At 42.7% G+C, this 13,417-nt stretch overlaps 1 protein-coding gene across 1 annotated transcript in view; it reads left to right on the top strand.

Annotated features, from left to right (window-relative positions):
* Positions 1 to 245: 245 nt before the first annotated feature.
* The window catches only part of TAF4 (TATA-box binding protein associated factor 4), a 36,821-nt gene continuing 23,649 nt past the window's right edge, over positions 246 to 13,417 (top strand). The window contains exons 1-2 of the mRNA XM_005146772.3: positions 246 to 565; positions 2,464 to 3,552. Of these exons, the coding sequence (XP_005146829.1) occupies positions 250 to 565; positions 2,464 to 3,552 (1,405 nt within the window). The 5' untranslated portion in view covers positions 246 to 249. The remainder of the gene's footprint in view (positions 566 to 2,463; positions 3,553 to 13,417) is intronic.

The raw sequence follows: 13,417 nt of genomic DNA, 5'->3' as shown, positions 1-13,417 counted from the left end.
CCGCCACCGAGCCGCTGCCGCCCGACTCCTAACTCGGCGGTCGCAGCCATTTGCACGGCCTTTTATAGGCGGGCGCCGGCCAATCGGCGGCGAGCGGAATCCCTCTCCGGCCGGTGATGTGAGGCTGGGCGCTTGCGCCTGCGCAGTTGGGCGGGTTGAAGTGTGTGTGTGGGGTGGGGGGAGGGAGGGAGGAGTGGAAGGGGAGGGGGGGGAGGAGGGAGCCGCTCACAGGAACCCTCCAAAAAAAAGATGGCGGCGGGCTCGGATCTGCTGGATGAGGTTTTCCTGAACACGGAGGTGGATGAGAAGGTGGTGAGCGACCTGGTGGGCTCCCTGGAGTCTCAGCTGGCGGCCTCCGGCCACCACCACCAGCACCACAAGGCGCAGGAGCCCCTGAGGGCCGCTGGGGGGCTGCTGGGGAACCATGTTGTGAGCAGCAGCAGTAGCAGCAGCAGCCCTAGCCCTAGCCCTGGAGGAGTAGTAGTAGGAGGCAATGCTAATGCCCAAACAGAGAGCAGCAGCAGCAGCAAGATGGGACTGAGTGCCCCAGAGATCACAAAAGCAGGTAACATGGGCAGGGGTGGGGGGCTCTAAGGGGAGAGGGGCCCTCCCCTCCCCCCACTCCCCAGCTCCGGCTGCCTCCTTCCCTCACTGCTTTCCCCCCTTTTCCCTCTCTCCTCCTTCTCGCTGTGGCAGGAGCGGGAGTGCAAAGGGTGGTATCGATCATATGGGGGAGAGCCTCCCCTCATCATGCCCCTCGGTGTGTATCCGCGCCTCTGCTCCCTCCCCTTTATTTTCCCTCCTCGCCTCTGCTTACTAGAGGGTGTTTTATCATGTGTGGGGGCAGCCTCCCCGCAGAACAAGCCGGCAGTGCCCGTCCGTGACTCTGCCGGTCCCCTCGGCTTTTCCTGCCCTTCTTGCTGGAGTGCAAGAGGGTTCTCTTCGTCTCGGGGGCTGAGGGAGGCAGAACCCACCCCCCTTGGTAATGGCTGTGCCTCCTATGCCGCCTGTGACTGCTCCCGTTCCCTTTCCAGGGGTGGAAGGTTATGGGGGGGATTCCCTCTCGATAATGCCGCCGTAGCTGTCTGTGTAAATGCTTCTTCCCCTCCCCCTTCTCTGTTGCTGAAGTGGAAGGGGGTGTTATTAATCATGACACCTATTTCCTGTAGAGGAGGAAGCGAGGGGGGATTTCAAGGGGAGGAAGTCCCTCAAAATGCTTCCCCCCCATATCTGCCTGCCTGGATATTCCATCCCCCCGGCCCCCTCCCTTGTTCCAGGGGCTTGGAGGGGGCATTCAACACCTCTCATTCCTCCTCTGCCCTCAAGGGGGGGTTGTCACAACACTAGGTCCCAGGAAGGGGGGGAATTGAGGCCACAACACCCCACCTTGTACAATGTCTTCTCCCACCCACTCACACACCCCCCGTAGCTACCTGGGAATATTCCCCTTCTTCGTGCTGGGAAAGCTGTAGGGAGATAGTGTGATGGTTGGGATAAGGGCTCACTACATGGGAATGGAGGGAAGCTGGTTTTCAGGGAATTAAAATAAATGTCTCCCCAGAATATCTGCAATTCCTCCCCTCCCCCCATTTATTTATTTTTTTCTTGCTTGCTTTCTTGTTGCTGAGGTATCAGAAGATGTTCCAGACCCTCTGTTAAGATTAATCAGGTTCTTCTAGGAGGATCTCCTTAACCCTTGTAACATGCTGCTCAGTGTCTGCCTGTTCCCCTTTCTGTTTCTGTAGGGCCAGGACCTGGACTATGTGATTGTACTTGTGATAACACCGGGCCTCATCAAGAGGCATTAGGATTATTCAGGACAAGAAGCTTCATCATCTTGTTCCTTCTCAAACCAGCTTTGCTTTTTATTTATTTATTTTTCAGTGATCTCAGGCTGTGGGAACTTCAGGTCTAGAAGAACAAATTCAGTGATAAAGTGGAGGGGTTTTATAGTAACCTGCTCCAGGCCGTGCAGCGTTTCTTATCTTGCCAGCCTCATGTTTTCCTTTCACTTTTTCATGTTTTGCTGTGGTTGAGCCTCCTGATCTAACTGACTTGATCTGTAGGTAACGTGTGCTGGGCAGAGGGGATTTGTCTTACTCATGTGTCTTCCGTCCTTTCAGTTGCAGTCCTGTTGCTAAATGCCATGTCAGGCTCTAGACTGGGGAAGAGCTCTGAGGTGATCGTTCTTCTCCCTTCCCTTGTTCATATCAAATCTGCTTTCCCTGTTTTGTCTTACTGTAGTGTCGAAAGCAGTTATGTTCAAATTAATACTGAATCTGCCAGGCTTTGGTAGGAAATTGGAGGCTTCAAAGCCATTTTCAGTTTTTGCTCTGTCCTGTTCTCTTGGCTCCTGGCAGGCAGCATGAGAGATGGAGAAGACTTGGTGATGAGGAAGAGCATTCTGTCTTCTGGACTTCTCCTCATGCTCATTCTCTGTTTAACCTTGTTGTTGTTTTGCAGGAGCAGGAGGAGTGCAAGGGGGCGTTATTAACCATAACACCAGGTCCCAGACTTCAGCTCTGGATGGAGCCACCACAACGAGCACCAGCACCACCACTGCAGCAGCAGGAGCATCTGAAGTCACTGCTGCTCCAGGGACCCTCAGTCAGGGCAAATCGGTGGTTATCAGCACCATGGCAACTGCCTTGTCCACCAGGAATGGCAAGATTGGGACCACAACAGTGCAAACTTTGAACGGGAGTAATGTGGTGATGAACTCTCACCATACAGGAAGTGCTGCTTTCCCTGGGACTCCGGTGACCGCTAACCCTGCTCCTGCCCCTGCTGTTGCCCCTCTTGTTAACAATGGACCTGGATCTGTGGGGAAGGGAAATACTGTTAATGCTGTTTTGCCATCGGCTTCCAACACTGTCATCCAGACGTCTTTCCTTAACACTGCTGTGTCCTCTGCATCTTCCTCCTCGCCCACAGTTATCTCCTCGCAGCCACCACCGAGCATTGGGACTGGGACACCGACGGTAACGCTTGTGCGGCCGCCGATCCACACAGCAGGACCCACAGTAGCTGCAGCTGGGGCAGCCACTCAGAATGGGAGCAATACTGTGATCAATTCAACCATCAGTGTGGGGAGTTTTCCTGCTGTTGCTACAGCCACTGTGGGATCTGGAGCTTCCCTCCAGACATCACTTGTGAACAGCCAGTCTGGTTCCACTGTGCCAGCAGCTCCTACCACACAGGTCATCAAATCTGAGTCTCCTAAAGCTATAGTCCAGGCAGTATCCCAACAGCAGACACTGGCTACTGTTGGCCAGCCCAGTACTACAGGGGGTAACATGATTATTGGGCAAACTATGCAAGCTGGGCTCTCCAATGTTGCTCCCAATCCTGGTGGGATACCTCCTGCAGCTCCTGGCACCCCCACGGGAATGGCTAAAGGCACTGCCAATACAGTGGCACAAAGTCTGCCAAGGACTCCAACAGCAACTACGAGTGGAATAAGAGCAACCTTGACTCCTACAGTTTTAGCACCTCGTTTGCCTCAGCCACCTCAGAACCCAACTAACATTCAGAATTTTCAGTTACCACCAGGTAAGCAAGAGGATTGAGGGATTTTACTTCGAAGTGTATTTCTTGCAGGGAGGAAGGGGTCCAAATAAGATTTCTTGCTGTTCAATTGTGAGGTGTGGAAACAGCATTACATTTAACAATGAGAATTGTCTGATTTTGAGTAGTAGCGTAGTAGCATTCCACTACCTAGTATATGAATTTGGGTGACCAAAAAGTCTTTCCAGTGGTAGCAATACAAGAATAATTGTGCCTGGTATCTTTGTCAGGGTGTGAGTGTAGATGAAGCTGTAAACGGCCAAAGCCTGATCATGGGATGTTATCAAAGGAAAAGTTGCTATTTCATTTTCACATTAAGGCATTTTGACTTTTAAGGTGGTTTTGTCAGTAGTTCATGTAACCTTCACGTGCTTTTCGATTCCCTCTCTGTCCCTGCATGCCCCCAGCACCACAGAGCATTCATGAATAGAGAAGCAGTAGATACAACAGGAGAAAACTACCTTCTTTTGCTTGAAATACCTTCAAAGTCTGACTTTAAAACTCACAGAGTTGAAGCTTATGATCATCCTTTTAGTCACTGGAGTTCTGATACAAAAGGCAGTCTTTCTCTGTCCTTACCTCACCCTGTTGTGTCTAGGGTTGCAGCTTTTGTAGTAGCTAGTCTCATGCTTAGTGCTGAGCATCTCTGGACAAGGAATCTAGTCCTGAACTCAGTGGGTGAGTAAAAAGCAGGATGAGAAGCCTTTCTGTTCTGAGAACTGTTGTGTCCCTCCTTAAATATCCTAGATTTGGAGATTTAAGATCATATATTTGCTATTATTTTGAACCAGGCTTGTCATTATATCCAGATCTATTTTTAACTGAAAATACTTGTGTGAACCTGCACATAGTTTCCTGTCTTTTTTTTATATATATAGTAACAGCTGTGTTCTTATTATTGAGTGTTTTCAGGACAGCGTACAAAGAACAACTGGTTAAATTTCACTGTTGGTACCAAGTGAAATTAGTGGTGGTTGGATACCACTTGTTTCAATTGAACTTAGTAAAAATGCACCTATTGAAACTCCTGAGCAACCTCAAAGCAATGCACCTGTCACATGAGGTACATCACAAACCATACAGTGTTACACTACACCATCTTTGTGTGTAATATACTATTTATGGTATGTGATGCCACCAAGTTTGATGAAGTCTGTCAAACATTCTGTGTCTCTAACTGGCATAAATATTCCTCACTTTTTCTAGAGAAGATTGTTCTCTCTATGCGTAATTTGAATGACACATGTTGCTAATTTAACAATAACCCATCAGTAAAACTCAGACCTTAAAATCCCAGAGCTTGATTTGAAGCTTGTGAATTGACAAGCTGGAAAAGCCTTATTTATTTATTTACTGCCACAGTGTATCAAAGGTTTTTTCACGTTCCAGTCTATTGCCATGTACACCTACGTTTTCACTAATACTGCATTATAAACCTGATTATGGGAAAAATACCACCGTGGAGTCCAGTGGGACCTTTTTTCCAGGTAGCTGATGTTTTCTGAGTGCCAGAGCACACTGAAATGTGTTACTCTTAGAAGCAGCGTTGCCAGTTCTTAAGCATAATTGGACCATAAATTGCACCTTTGGAGGTCTCAGTAGATCAAAGTAAACCAGTACAGGTTCTAAACACTGGAGGGTTTTTATTTAGCACTTTTCTTGTCTGTCCCACACTTTAAAAAATATTTATAACTTCAGAAGAATAGCATGACTGAAGGAAATACACATAACTGAATGCATAGGAATTGGGAACTGTGTTCTTGCATGCTAAGGCAGATGTAAGGATTTTTTAGTGGAACAGATCATATTTGTAATTGCGTTGGTTTTCATTTTTGTACTTTGCCAAAGTAGCCCACTTTGAAAGTGCTTTGCATAAAGCATTTCTTTCAGAACACTTAAGAACTGATGGATGTTGAGCTCTTACAAACATCTCACAGGTGCGTGTGCTACTGTCAGAGGTGCTTAGCCCTTGCAACTGCTTTAATCTTTAATAGGGCCCGTATACATTCAGAGTGAAAGGAGAATGGATGGCTCTGCTTTTGAAACTGTATTTCAAATTACAGTGTCATAGGCTGGATTTTTAAAGGATGTTTGCTAGTATGAGGTTGCAAGTGCAGCACTTGTGTGCTGTGCGTCTGCAGCATGCATCAAATTTATATCACAAGTTTACGTGTATAAAAGTTGCTGTGTGCTAATGAGGGTTTGTGAGACTCAGGGCTTGAAATAACTTTAGATCCTGCACTGCACATGTTGCTTTCCACACAAAGATTTACAAACACGTAGAAAGAAAACCTTATGGAAGGTTTGACCAATAAGCAGCCCATGTTTTATAGTTATTTTCTTACCCTGGATTACTGTTTCTAACTCCGCAACACAGTTACAGTTTCACATACATGGAGAGCAGAATATAAAATGTCAGTAAGTGTTATTAACCAGGGGCTTGAAAATTAGAAACCTTGAAAGGTTTCAGATGGTCTCTTAAAATGCATCTGTGGAAAACAGACTTGATCAACGCTCTTTAAAATATATTACTTTTAGAATAGTGCTTTGTATTGCATCAAAGCAATTGTGCAACACAAAATGACCAAATCAGAGCTGTTTGAAGAGCTAATGAGCTGTAGTTGTTGTGCCCTTATTGGATTCTGGCATAATGCTTCCCAGATAAACCAGAATATTCAGAGTATCTGTGCATTAAAAATGGTTTTCCGCTACTGATGTCTCTGGAAGACACTGTTGTGCTTACTCTTCAGGAGCCTGTGTTTGGGACTTTGTGGTCCAGTTGGATAGATCTGTGTAATGAAGCTCCAAAAATAACCTTATTTATAGCTTCTTCACAAAGACACGAAAATGTTGTCAGATGATTTCCTAGGGGGCGGGAGCACAAGTTTCCCTTTAGACAACACTGCTTTAAAGATGCAACATCATCTGAAACTGGGACTGAACATAAATTGTATGAAGTTCCAGCTACTTCAGTCAGTAAGGTGAAATGTGTACAGTAACATGGTAAGAGGTAGGAAAATTGGTGCGTTTGTTAAAGCATGAAGTTAGTGTTCTGCTGTTACAGGCACTCGGGAAAGTCTGCAGAAAAGCATAACATGCCCTGAGATTAATCTTCTGCAGTGTGAGAGTTCATGAAGTGTTTACAGGCAGTCACTGACACATGGTAAAATCATCTTGTAAAAGGACAAACTTGTGTACTTCAGAATCACTCATCAACATCTTATCTTCCCCAGCAATGCTATAATATAGTTTCAAAACCAGTGTCTGTGAGCTTGTACTTACTTTATCAGTATTGGCAATGTAAAGGTTCAAATCTTTGCTTTCTCTTCTTGCTGATGCTTTCTGTTGTTACTCTCTTCTGCTTTATTTTTATGTACAAGCATCTTGTCATAAGCAGGTGCCTGCTTAAGGAAAGGAGCAGATTGGAGGGAGTGCTGTAGGTGTGCAGTGAGAGCAATGCAGAGTGGGTATGTCTGGGCAGTGAAACTGAAATCTAGAAACCTTCACTTCACTGTCCCCCTCTTTTCTTTTACCTTCACTAGAACTTTCTAGTACTTACCAAGATTTGCCAGCTTGATGCTAAAGACTTTTTTTCTATTTTTTCTCTTTTTTTTTTCTGAAAAAACAAGATTCTGTGACTCTCAGTCTGTTTGGAGATAGCAGATAGGACAGGTTGTCTGTGGAGTTTATGTATTTCTTTTACTTCTGTGATCATGACCAGTGTTCTCATTAGCAGTAACGTGGTTGTGCAGCTGTAGTAGAACTCCTATTGCAGATTCATTTTGCTTTTTATCTAATAATGCAACTTCTTTATTACTTTCACAAAACTCAGTTGGGTCTGCCAGTAGCTAATGCTAGAGGATGAGACTAGACTGCATTATTCCTTTTTTTTTGGAGGGCATCGTATGTGCCATTTCTGTGGTGACTACAGGATGTTCCACTATTGGCTGTGAAACCCATGGGGATCCTCTAAAGATATTCCAGAGTTCTGAACAGGCCTAATGCAAGTGACCTCTACAGTCAGTTTAAACTTACTGTTGGTGCTTTCTAGAAGCAAAGGGTACCTGGAAGAACACTGGTGCTGTAATCCACTGGTGCAGACTTGTATCTGTTTTCATGGTCAAGGTTTTGTTCATGGGCTTAGATGCTGTAAATTTCACTTGGTGTTAAATGGAAGCTTAACTTCTGTAGAAGCTGTTGATTTTTAGTTGGTGCTACCTATCCAAGAAGGATTCTTAACTTAAGCTCTGATTATGGTGGCTTTAAGATGGGGAAACTACCTAAGCACATCCTACCTTTACAGCATGGATTCTGGTCCTTTTTGCATGAGCAGTCATACTTCTTGAAGATGGAGCCACTGAAAGATAACATCTGCAGGAGCAGTTCAGTTTCCTTCAGTGAGGAGCTGGGGTGCAGTGTTTTTTGGGTTACTTTATACTTGAAATATGTATCCAGAAATGCCTAAAGTAACTGGGAATATAAATAGAAGAGGAAATCTACAGAGTTCTATAATGTAAGAGATACAGAAAGGGACAGAAGAAATACTATGAAGTAGTGGAATGTAGTTATTTCTATTTCTCACTGACTAGTAAGCGAGTTCAAATGTATCCTGATTATAGTTTTCCTGTATGTATCCTGTATGTGCTGCCAATATTATGTCTGTTAACTGTGTTGGCATGGCTTTATTTGGTTAAAAATAACGTCTGTATTGCACAGTGATAACAGAAACTTCTTACAGGACTTACAGGATGTTTTACTTTCAAAGGATTTTACAAAACTTAATCCTTGTAACATGCCTGTGTGGTTGGTAAATAAAGTAGTATGAACTCTGCACTAGAGCTGGGGGAAAGAGCAAGTTAGAGAAGTTCTGACTTGCCCAAGGCCATGAGGGAATGGATATTTTGCCAAGATTAGAGCTTGGGAGCCCTATACTTGATGCATAAAGTGGTATCTCTCTTTCTGAAAGATAACTGTGGATCTCCTGCACAACTCTTCTGGGTGAGGGGTGGATTTCGTGTTCAAATCGTGCATCAGCAAAAGGAACATTCTGCTTTATTTGAAATCTGCTACCTCATATCTGCCATATGTCACCAGAGTGAAAGTTGTGTTTGTTCTCACTGTAGCTTTCGTGACAGGAATCCTGCATGCTTGGCTTTGTACCCCAAAGGACTTCAGACTTGGAGATGTGCAATAAGATTTTGTTGCTCTTAAAATGAGTGTCATGAGATGTTTTGCACATCTGAGAAGAATGTCTCTTTTAAGTGATGGAAACATAATAGTGATTCTGTTAAGCTATGAAAGCTATTAACTTTGGCTACATATTATTCAGTTCTGCTATGGAAAGTACCTTTGGAAGAGCATATATGGATTCGTTTCATATGCCTGTCTACGTATGGTCTTCCTGGGTTTTTTGGTATCACTAGGCTTATGATCAAGGTTGTTCGTCAATGACCACTGTGAGTGCTTTCTTTTGAGCCATTCTGCACTCTGCTGCTCTAGAAATTACATGGTGTTTTGATGGTCAGTGAGCTAAATGAGTTTTCCAGGTCTGGAAATCTATGTAGGTTACTTCTAAAATGCAGCATCATGCTTTGGTGGACTTGAAATCACTTACTAAGACAGGATGCTGCAGCAAAGTTAGAAGTCTGAGGTGAAAACACAACAGTTTGGGACACTGATAAGACACAATTTAGTAGGTATCACAAACTCTCCTCAAATGAGATGTCTTGGTGTAGGAAAACTCTTACTATTATTTGTCTTCTCTGGTTTGGGAAATGATATGTAAATAGAATCCTAAAAAGAGGGAATGTATGAAGGTGTTCAGGAGCGTAGTTGAAAATGCTGATACTAATCTAACTGCGGTTTAGCAAAGCGAAGATGCTGGCTTGAGGAAAGGTTGATTTCTGGCTCTCTGTTCCCAACAAAACAGGGTAATCAAATACTAAGAGTCTGCTTGGTAAGAGCACAACATGTTAAATGGTTTTGGGTTTTTTGTGACTATATTAATTTTTTCTCAGAAATACCTGAAATCACCTTTTTAACCTGAAAATGAGTTATCTTGTCAGGATTGTTCACTGAGTATGAATCCTTATTACTCCACTTATCTTTCTGAATCTGCTCTTTGAATTTGATGGTAAAAAGAAGGCTTTTGCCAGTTGGAAAACAGTAAGTGTTAGCAAGATTAACTTTTTTATCTCAGGCATGTGATGTCTTGTGAAAGATTTGAAGAGGTAGAAGCATTAAAAAAAAGTTCTGAAAATTATGTTTCTCACAACTGAAGGCAATGATAAGGATTTTTGATGGTACTTAGGAAGCAGTTATCTGTTGTGTAAAGCTGTATGTGAAGGAAGGTCAAACTCCAGAGCAAGTATGTGGTGCTTGCAGGTCACATAGGGTTTTTCAATGTGCAGGACCATGTGGATGTTTCTGTGTATGAAAAGATGTGTGATCCATGAACACTGATAAGTTTCCTGGTGCCATTCTGGGACTGAAGCCTCAGTAGGTCTCGATCCCTTTGGCGGGTTGCACACAGTTGTTAAACTGGGCATACGTGAGCTTTGGTTTTGTGCTGTTATAATTTGTTAATGCATTAACTTGAATTTGTTTTTAAACTAATGAAGGTCTTGCCTAAATGCAGGAAGCTGTATGTTTATAATCATACAGGTTTCTTGAAAGTTGCAAAACCTTTCTTGTCTGGGTAGTTTTTGCTGGATCAGCCCTCTTGCTGCATGCTGCTTCCTCATGAGAGAAGGAAAACAACTTATACAGTAAGCATCTCTTACAACTATATAGTTTTGTCAGCACTGGTGATTTTACCACTAAATTATTGTGGCAAAATGGTCTCGTTTCCAGCTTGAATATTGAGAGAAGCATAAAAACTGTACACAGACCAGGTTGTGATTAAGGGGGTTTTAAATATGGAGCATTTTTTGGTGAAGGACAAAACCTTGATTATCATCACTATATAATGGTATGAATTAACAATAAGCGAGAAAGAGGTGATAGTTATAAGGAGCTGGTACAACTGTGTCCTGTTCGTGCAGAAAGAACTGTTCAGCACCTCAGAGCTATCGAAAGGCATTGCACAAATGTGGATAATCTTTGCCTCTAACTGTTGTTAGGCTGGAAATAACATGTTAAAAAGATGAGTTTCTGCACTTTTATTACCAGTGGTCGGAAAGTTACACTTTGAACATAAAAGGCTGATTCTCAGCAAAGTGCATAAATAAGCTGTAAATCCTTTCACCCAGGGACAGTGCTTTTACTGGGTATTTATACAGGATTTAGTGCAAGGTTTGACTCTGTTGCCAAGCTTTTTCTGTGGGGTTTTGAAGAGAATATTGATAAAAATTGAATAACTTTTTGTCAGTGAAGAACACTAAGTTTGAACTGTAAATATGAACACTTTGTATCTTTTAATTTTGATGCTTTTTTCCTTAAAATGCATTACTAAAATATTTATATGTTCTAACCAGTACCTAGATCACTAGTAACATATATCTTGCCTTGATATGCAGTGTTATTTTACATGGCTAGCGTGTTCTCAGGTTTGTATTGAATCAAGCAAGTCTCTAGCAAAAATGATCTAATTTACCATTGTAACTTGATTAATATATACTTCTAAGAGCAGCTGAACTACTAAAAGCCATCAGAGTACTTTAGTGCGGAATAAACCACATGCTGGATAAACTGTGCAACAACTAGTGCAGATTCAGTCGGAAAAAGCATGCTCCAGCTATCGGAGTATAAACAAAACCTAAGCAATGAGGTGTGGTGAGTGCTCTGGTCTGTCTTAAATGCTTTGAGGGGCAGCGAGGCTGCACTGGGCTGTCTTTACACCTTTCCTCAGTTTATTAATCAAGTATTTCTGTAAGGGAGGGTTGGATTTAGTGCCTCTCTCAGGATATAATAGCATCAGGTGCGTTCAGCATAAGTGGTGGTGTGGCGAGTGGGACCAGTTGTACTCACATGAGTCAGAAGTACAAACTCCGAGGAGCAGTGCTTTGGAATTGCAGCACCTCTGGCAAACAAGTCAATGGCAGTGACCAAAGAGTTTGCTGCGGGATCAGTGGAGGAGGTCAGAAGAAGAGATACGGAGTAGGAAGGCTGAACTGTGCAGAAGTCTGTAAAAAAGCATGAGAAGCTTTCTGTTTTTAATGAACATGTTTGCAGTAGTATTAAGGGTGGAGTGGAATAAGAGACAAATGATCATCCCTTGAACTTCAACCTCTTATTTCCTTTCATTCTTCCTTTTTTTCCAGTGTATCATTTGGTTTTTTTTCCTTCCCTCGCCTCATGGGGGAAGGGGAGAGAAGGCACTAATTATTTATAAGTGTTAGTCATAGCCAGTCATTAAGCTTAGTCATTACTCAGGATTGTGCATTTGATGGTTAGTAAAAATCAAAACAAGACTTGAATTGCTGAATTCAAGCTTACAGGTGTGAAAATACTTTTATTTCTGTGTTCAGACTCACTAGCAAAGCAGTGCTATTTAATCAGTGTTGCTATCAGCCAAAATACATGCAATATCATGTCCATGTTGATAGTTCGTGTTTGAACTCAAAGCTATGGTGTTCAATGTATCCTTAAAGCAGAGAAACTTCTAAATCAGCAGTGAGAGTGCTAAAATCACCGTCTGTTTCTGCAGAGGAGGATGTGAAAGGAACATTTCCACTAATGCTGCTTTGGGTACCTGTCACTCACTGGGACTGTGACATTTGGTCTCTGCAGCTCCAGGTGAAAAGATGGCATCAGCAAAAGGTTTTGTCCCTGCCAAAATTACAAAGGGTATATACCTAGAGTAGGGCATTCAAGGTGGGGACTAGTTAAAGAAATGCATTTTTAAGGGGGTTTTCATGTACTTTCTTATTTTGGGGTGTTGTTTTTTGAAGGAAGGTAACGTGGATTTAATGCATTGCTCCTCATTAGGTATTGTGTACAGACTGTTGTAAATGCAGAATAGCTTTCCCATTCCTGTTTCTTCAGGTGCTTGAATAGCACTAATGTTGATACACCTTAGTACAGACAAACTGTTTGCCAGAAATGAAGGCTAGTTGAGTTTTAAAATCTCTTATTTAGAATAATAAATCAAAAGAATCGGTGACATTTTATGTCTTCCATTCTCAAAACCAAAACTGATCTTGATGTAACTATGTTGTTTGATGTAAGTATATTGACGTTAATGGTAGAGCTGAATCTGAGTCACTTTGAGATCAATAACTAAGGTTTAGCTCTTGCTAGCGTTTTCCTCAGTTCTTTCTGCAGCAGACCAAAGAGAGCTTTGTGTGGTGACTGGGTTCCAGTTTGACGGAGCATGCTAGTGTTTTGGCTTTGTATGCTTGACTAGCAAGGAATGTTAACACACACTTTCAAGGAATCTAGCTTTCCAGAAAAGCCAGAATGGTTTCAGATCACATTGTTGTTGAAGTGTTTATCAATTGTTGCCATATAAAATGACATATTCCCCAGAGCACTTCTTACATACCTTTTCAATGAGCAGGTAAGATTTTTTTCCATATGGGATCAGTTAAAAACAGCGGCTTTTTGGCACTCCAGCACAACATTGTTCCTTTAACTATATTCTTAACAAACTTGTGAAGGAATACTTTACCAGTGATTCACTTCTTCACTTTTTATACAGTATAGTTGAGTTCTGTAGTTTGAAATGGAATTATTGCATAGTAAGAGTAAGCAAAAGCTTAATGAAGCTTTCAGTTTCTTGGACTCCTTAGGAGGAAAAAAACAAAGGCAGTTTTCATAATGTGAAGTTGGGTGTTTGGTCTGTACAAAATACATTTGCTGTGCACTGCAGGCAGGATTCTTGATGATTTTGGGGACTTATCTTTCATCT

Source organism: Melopsittacus undulatus, chromosome 10, assembly GCF_012275295.1.
Source record: "Melopsittacus undulatus isolate bMelUnd1 chromosome 10, bMelUnd1.mat.Z, whole genome shotgun sequence".
Taxonomy (NCBI): Eukaryota; Metazoa; Chordata; class Aves; order Psittaciformes; family Psittaculidae; genus Melopsittacus; species Melopsittacus undulatus.
The sequence above is the reverse complement of the archived record's forward strand: the minus strand, read 5'-3'. Positions and strand labels throughout refer to the sequence as shown.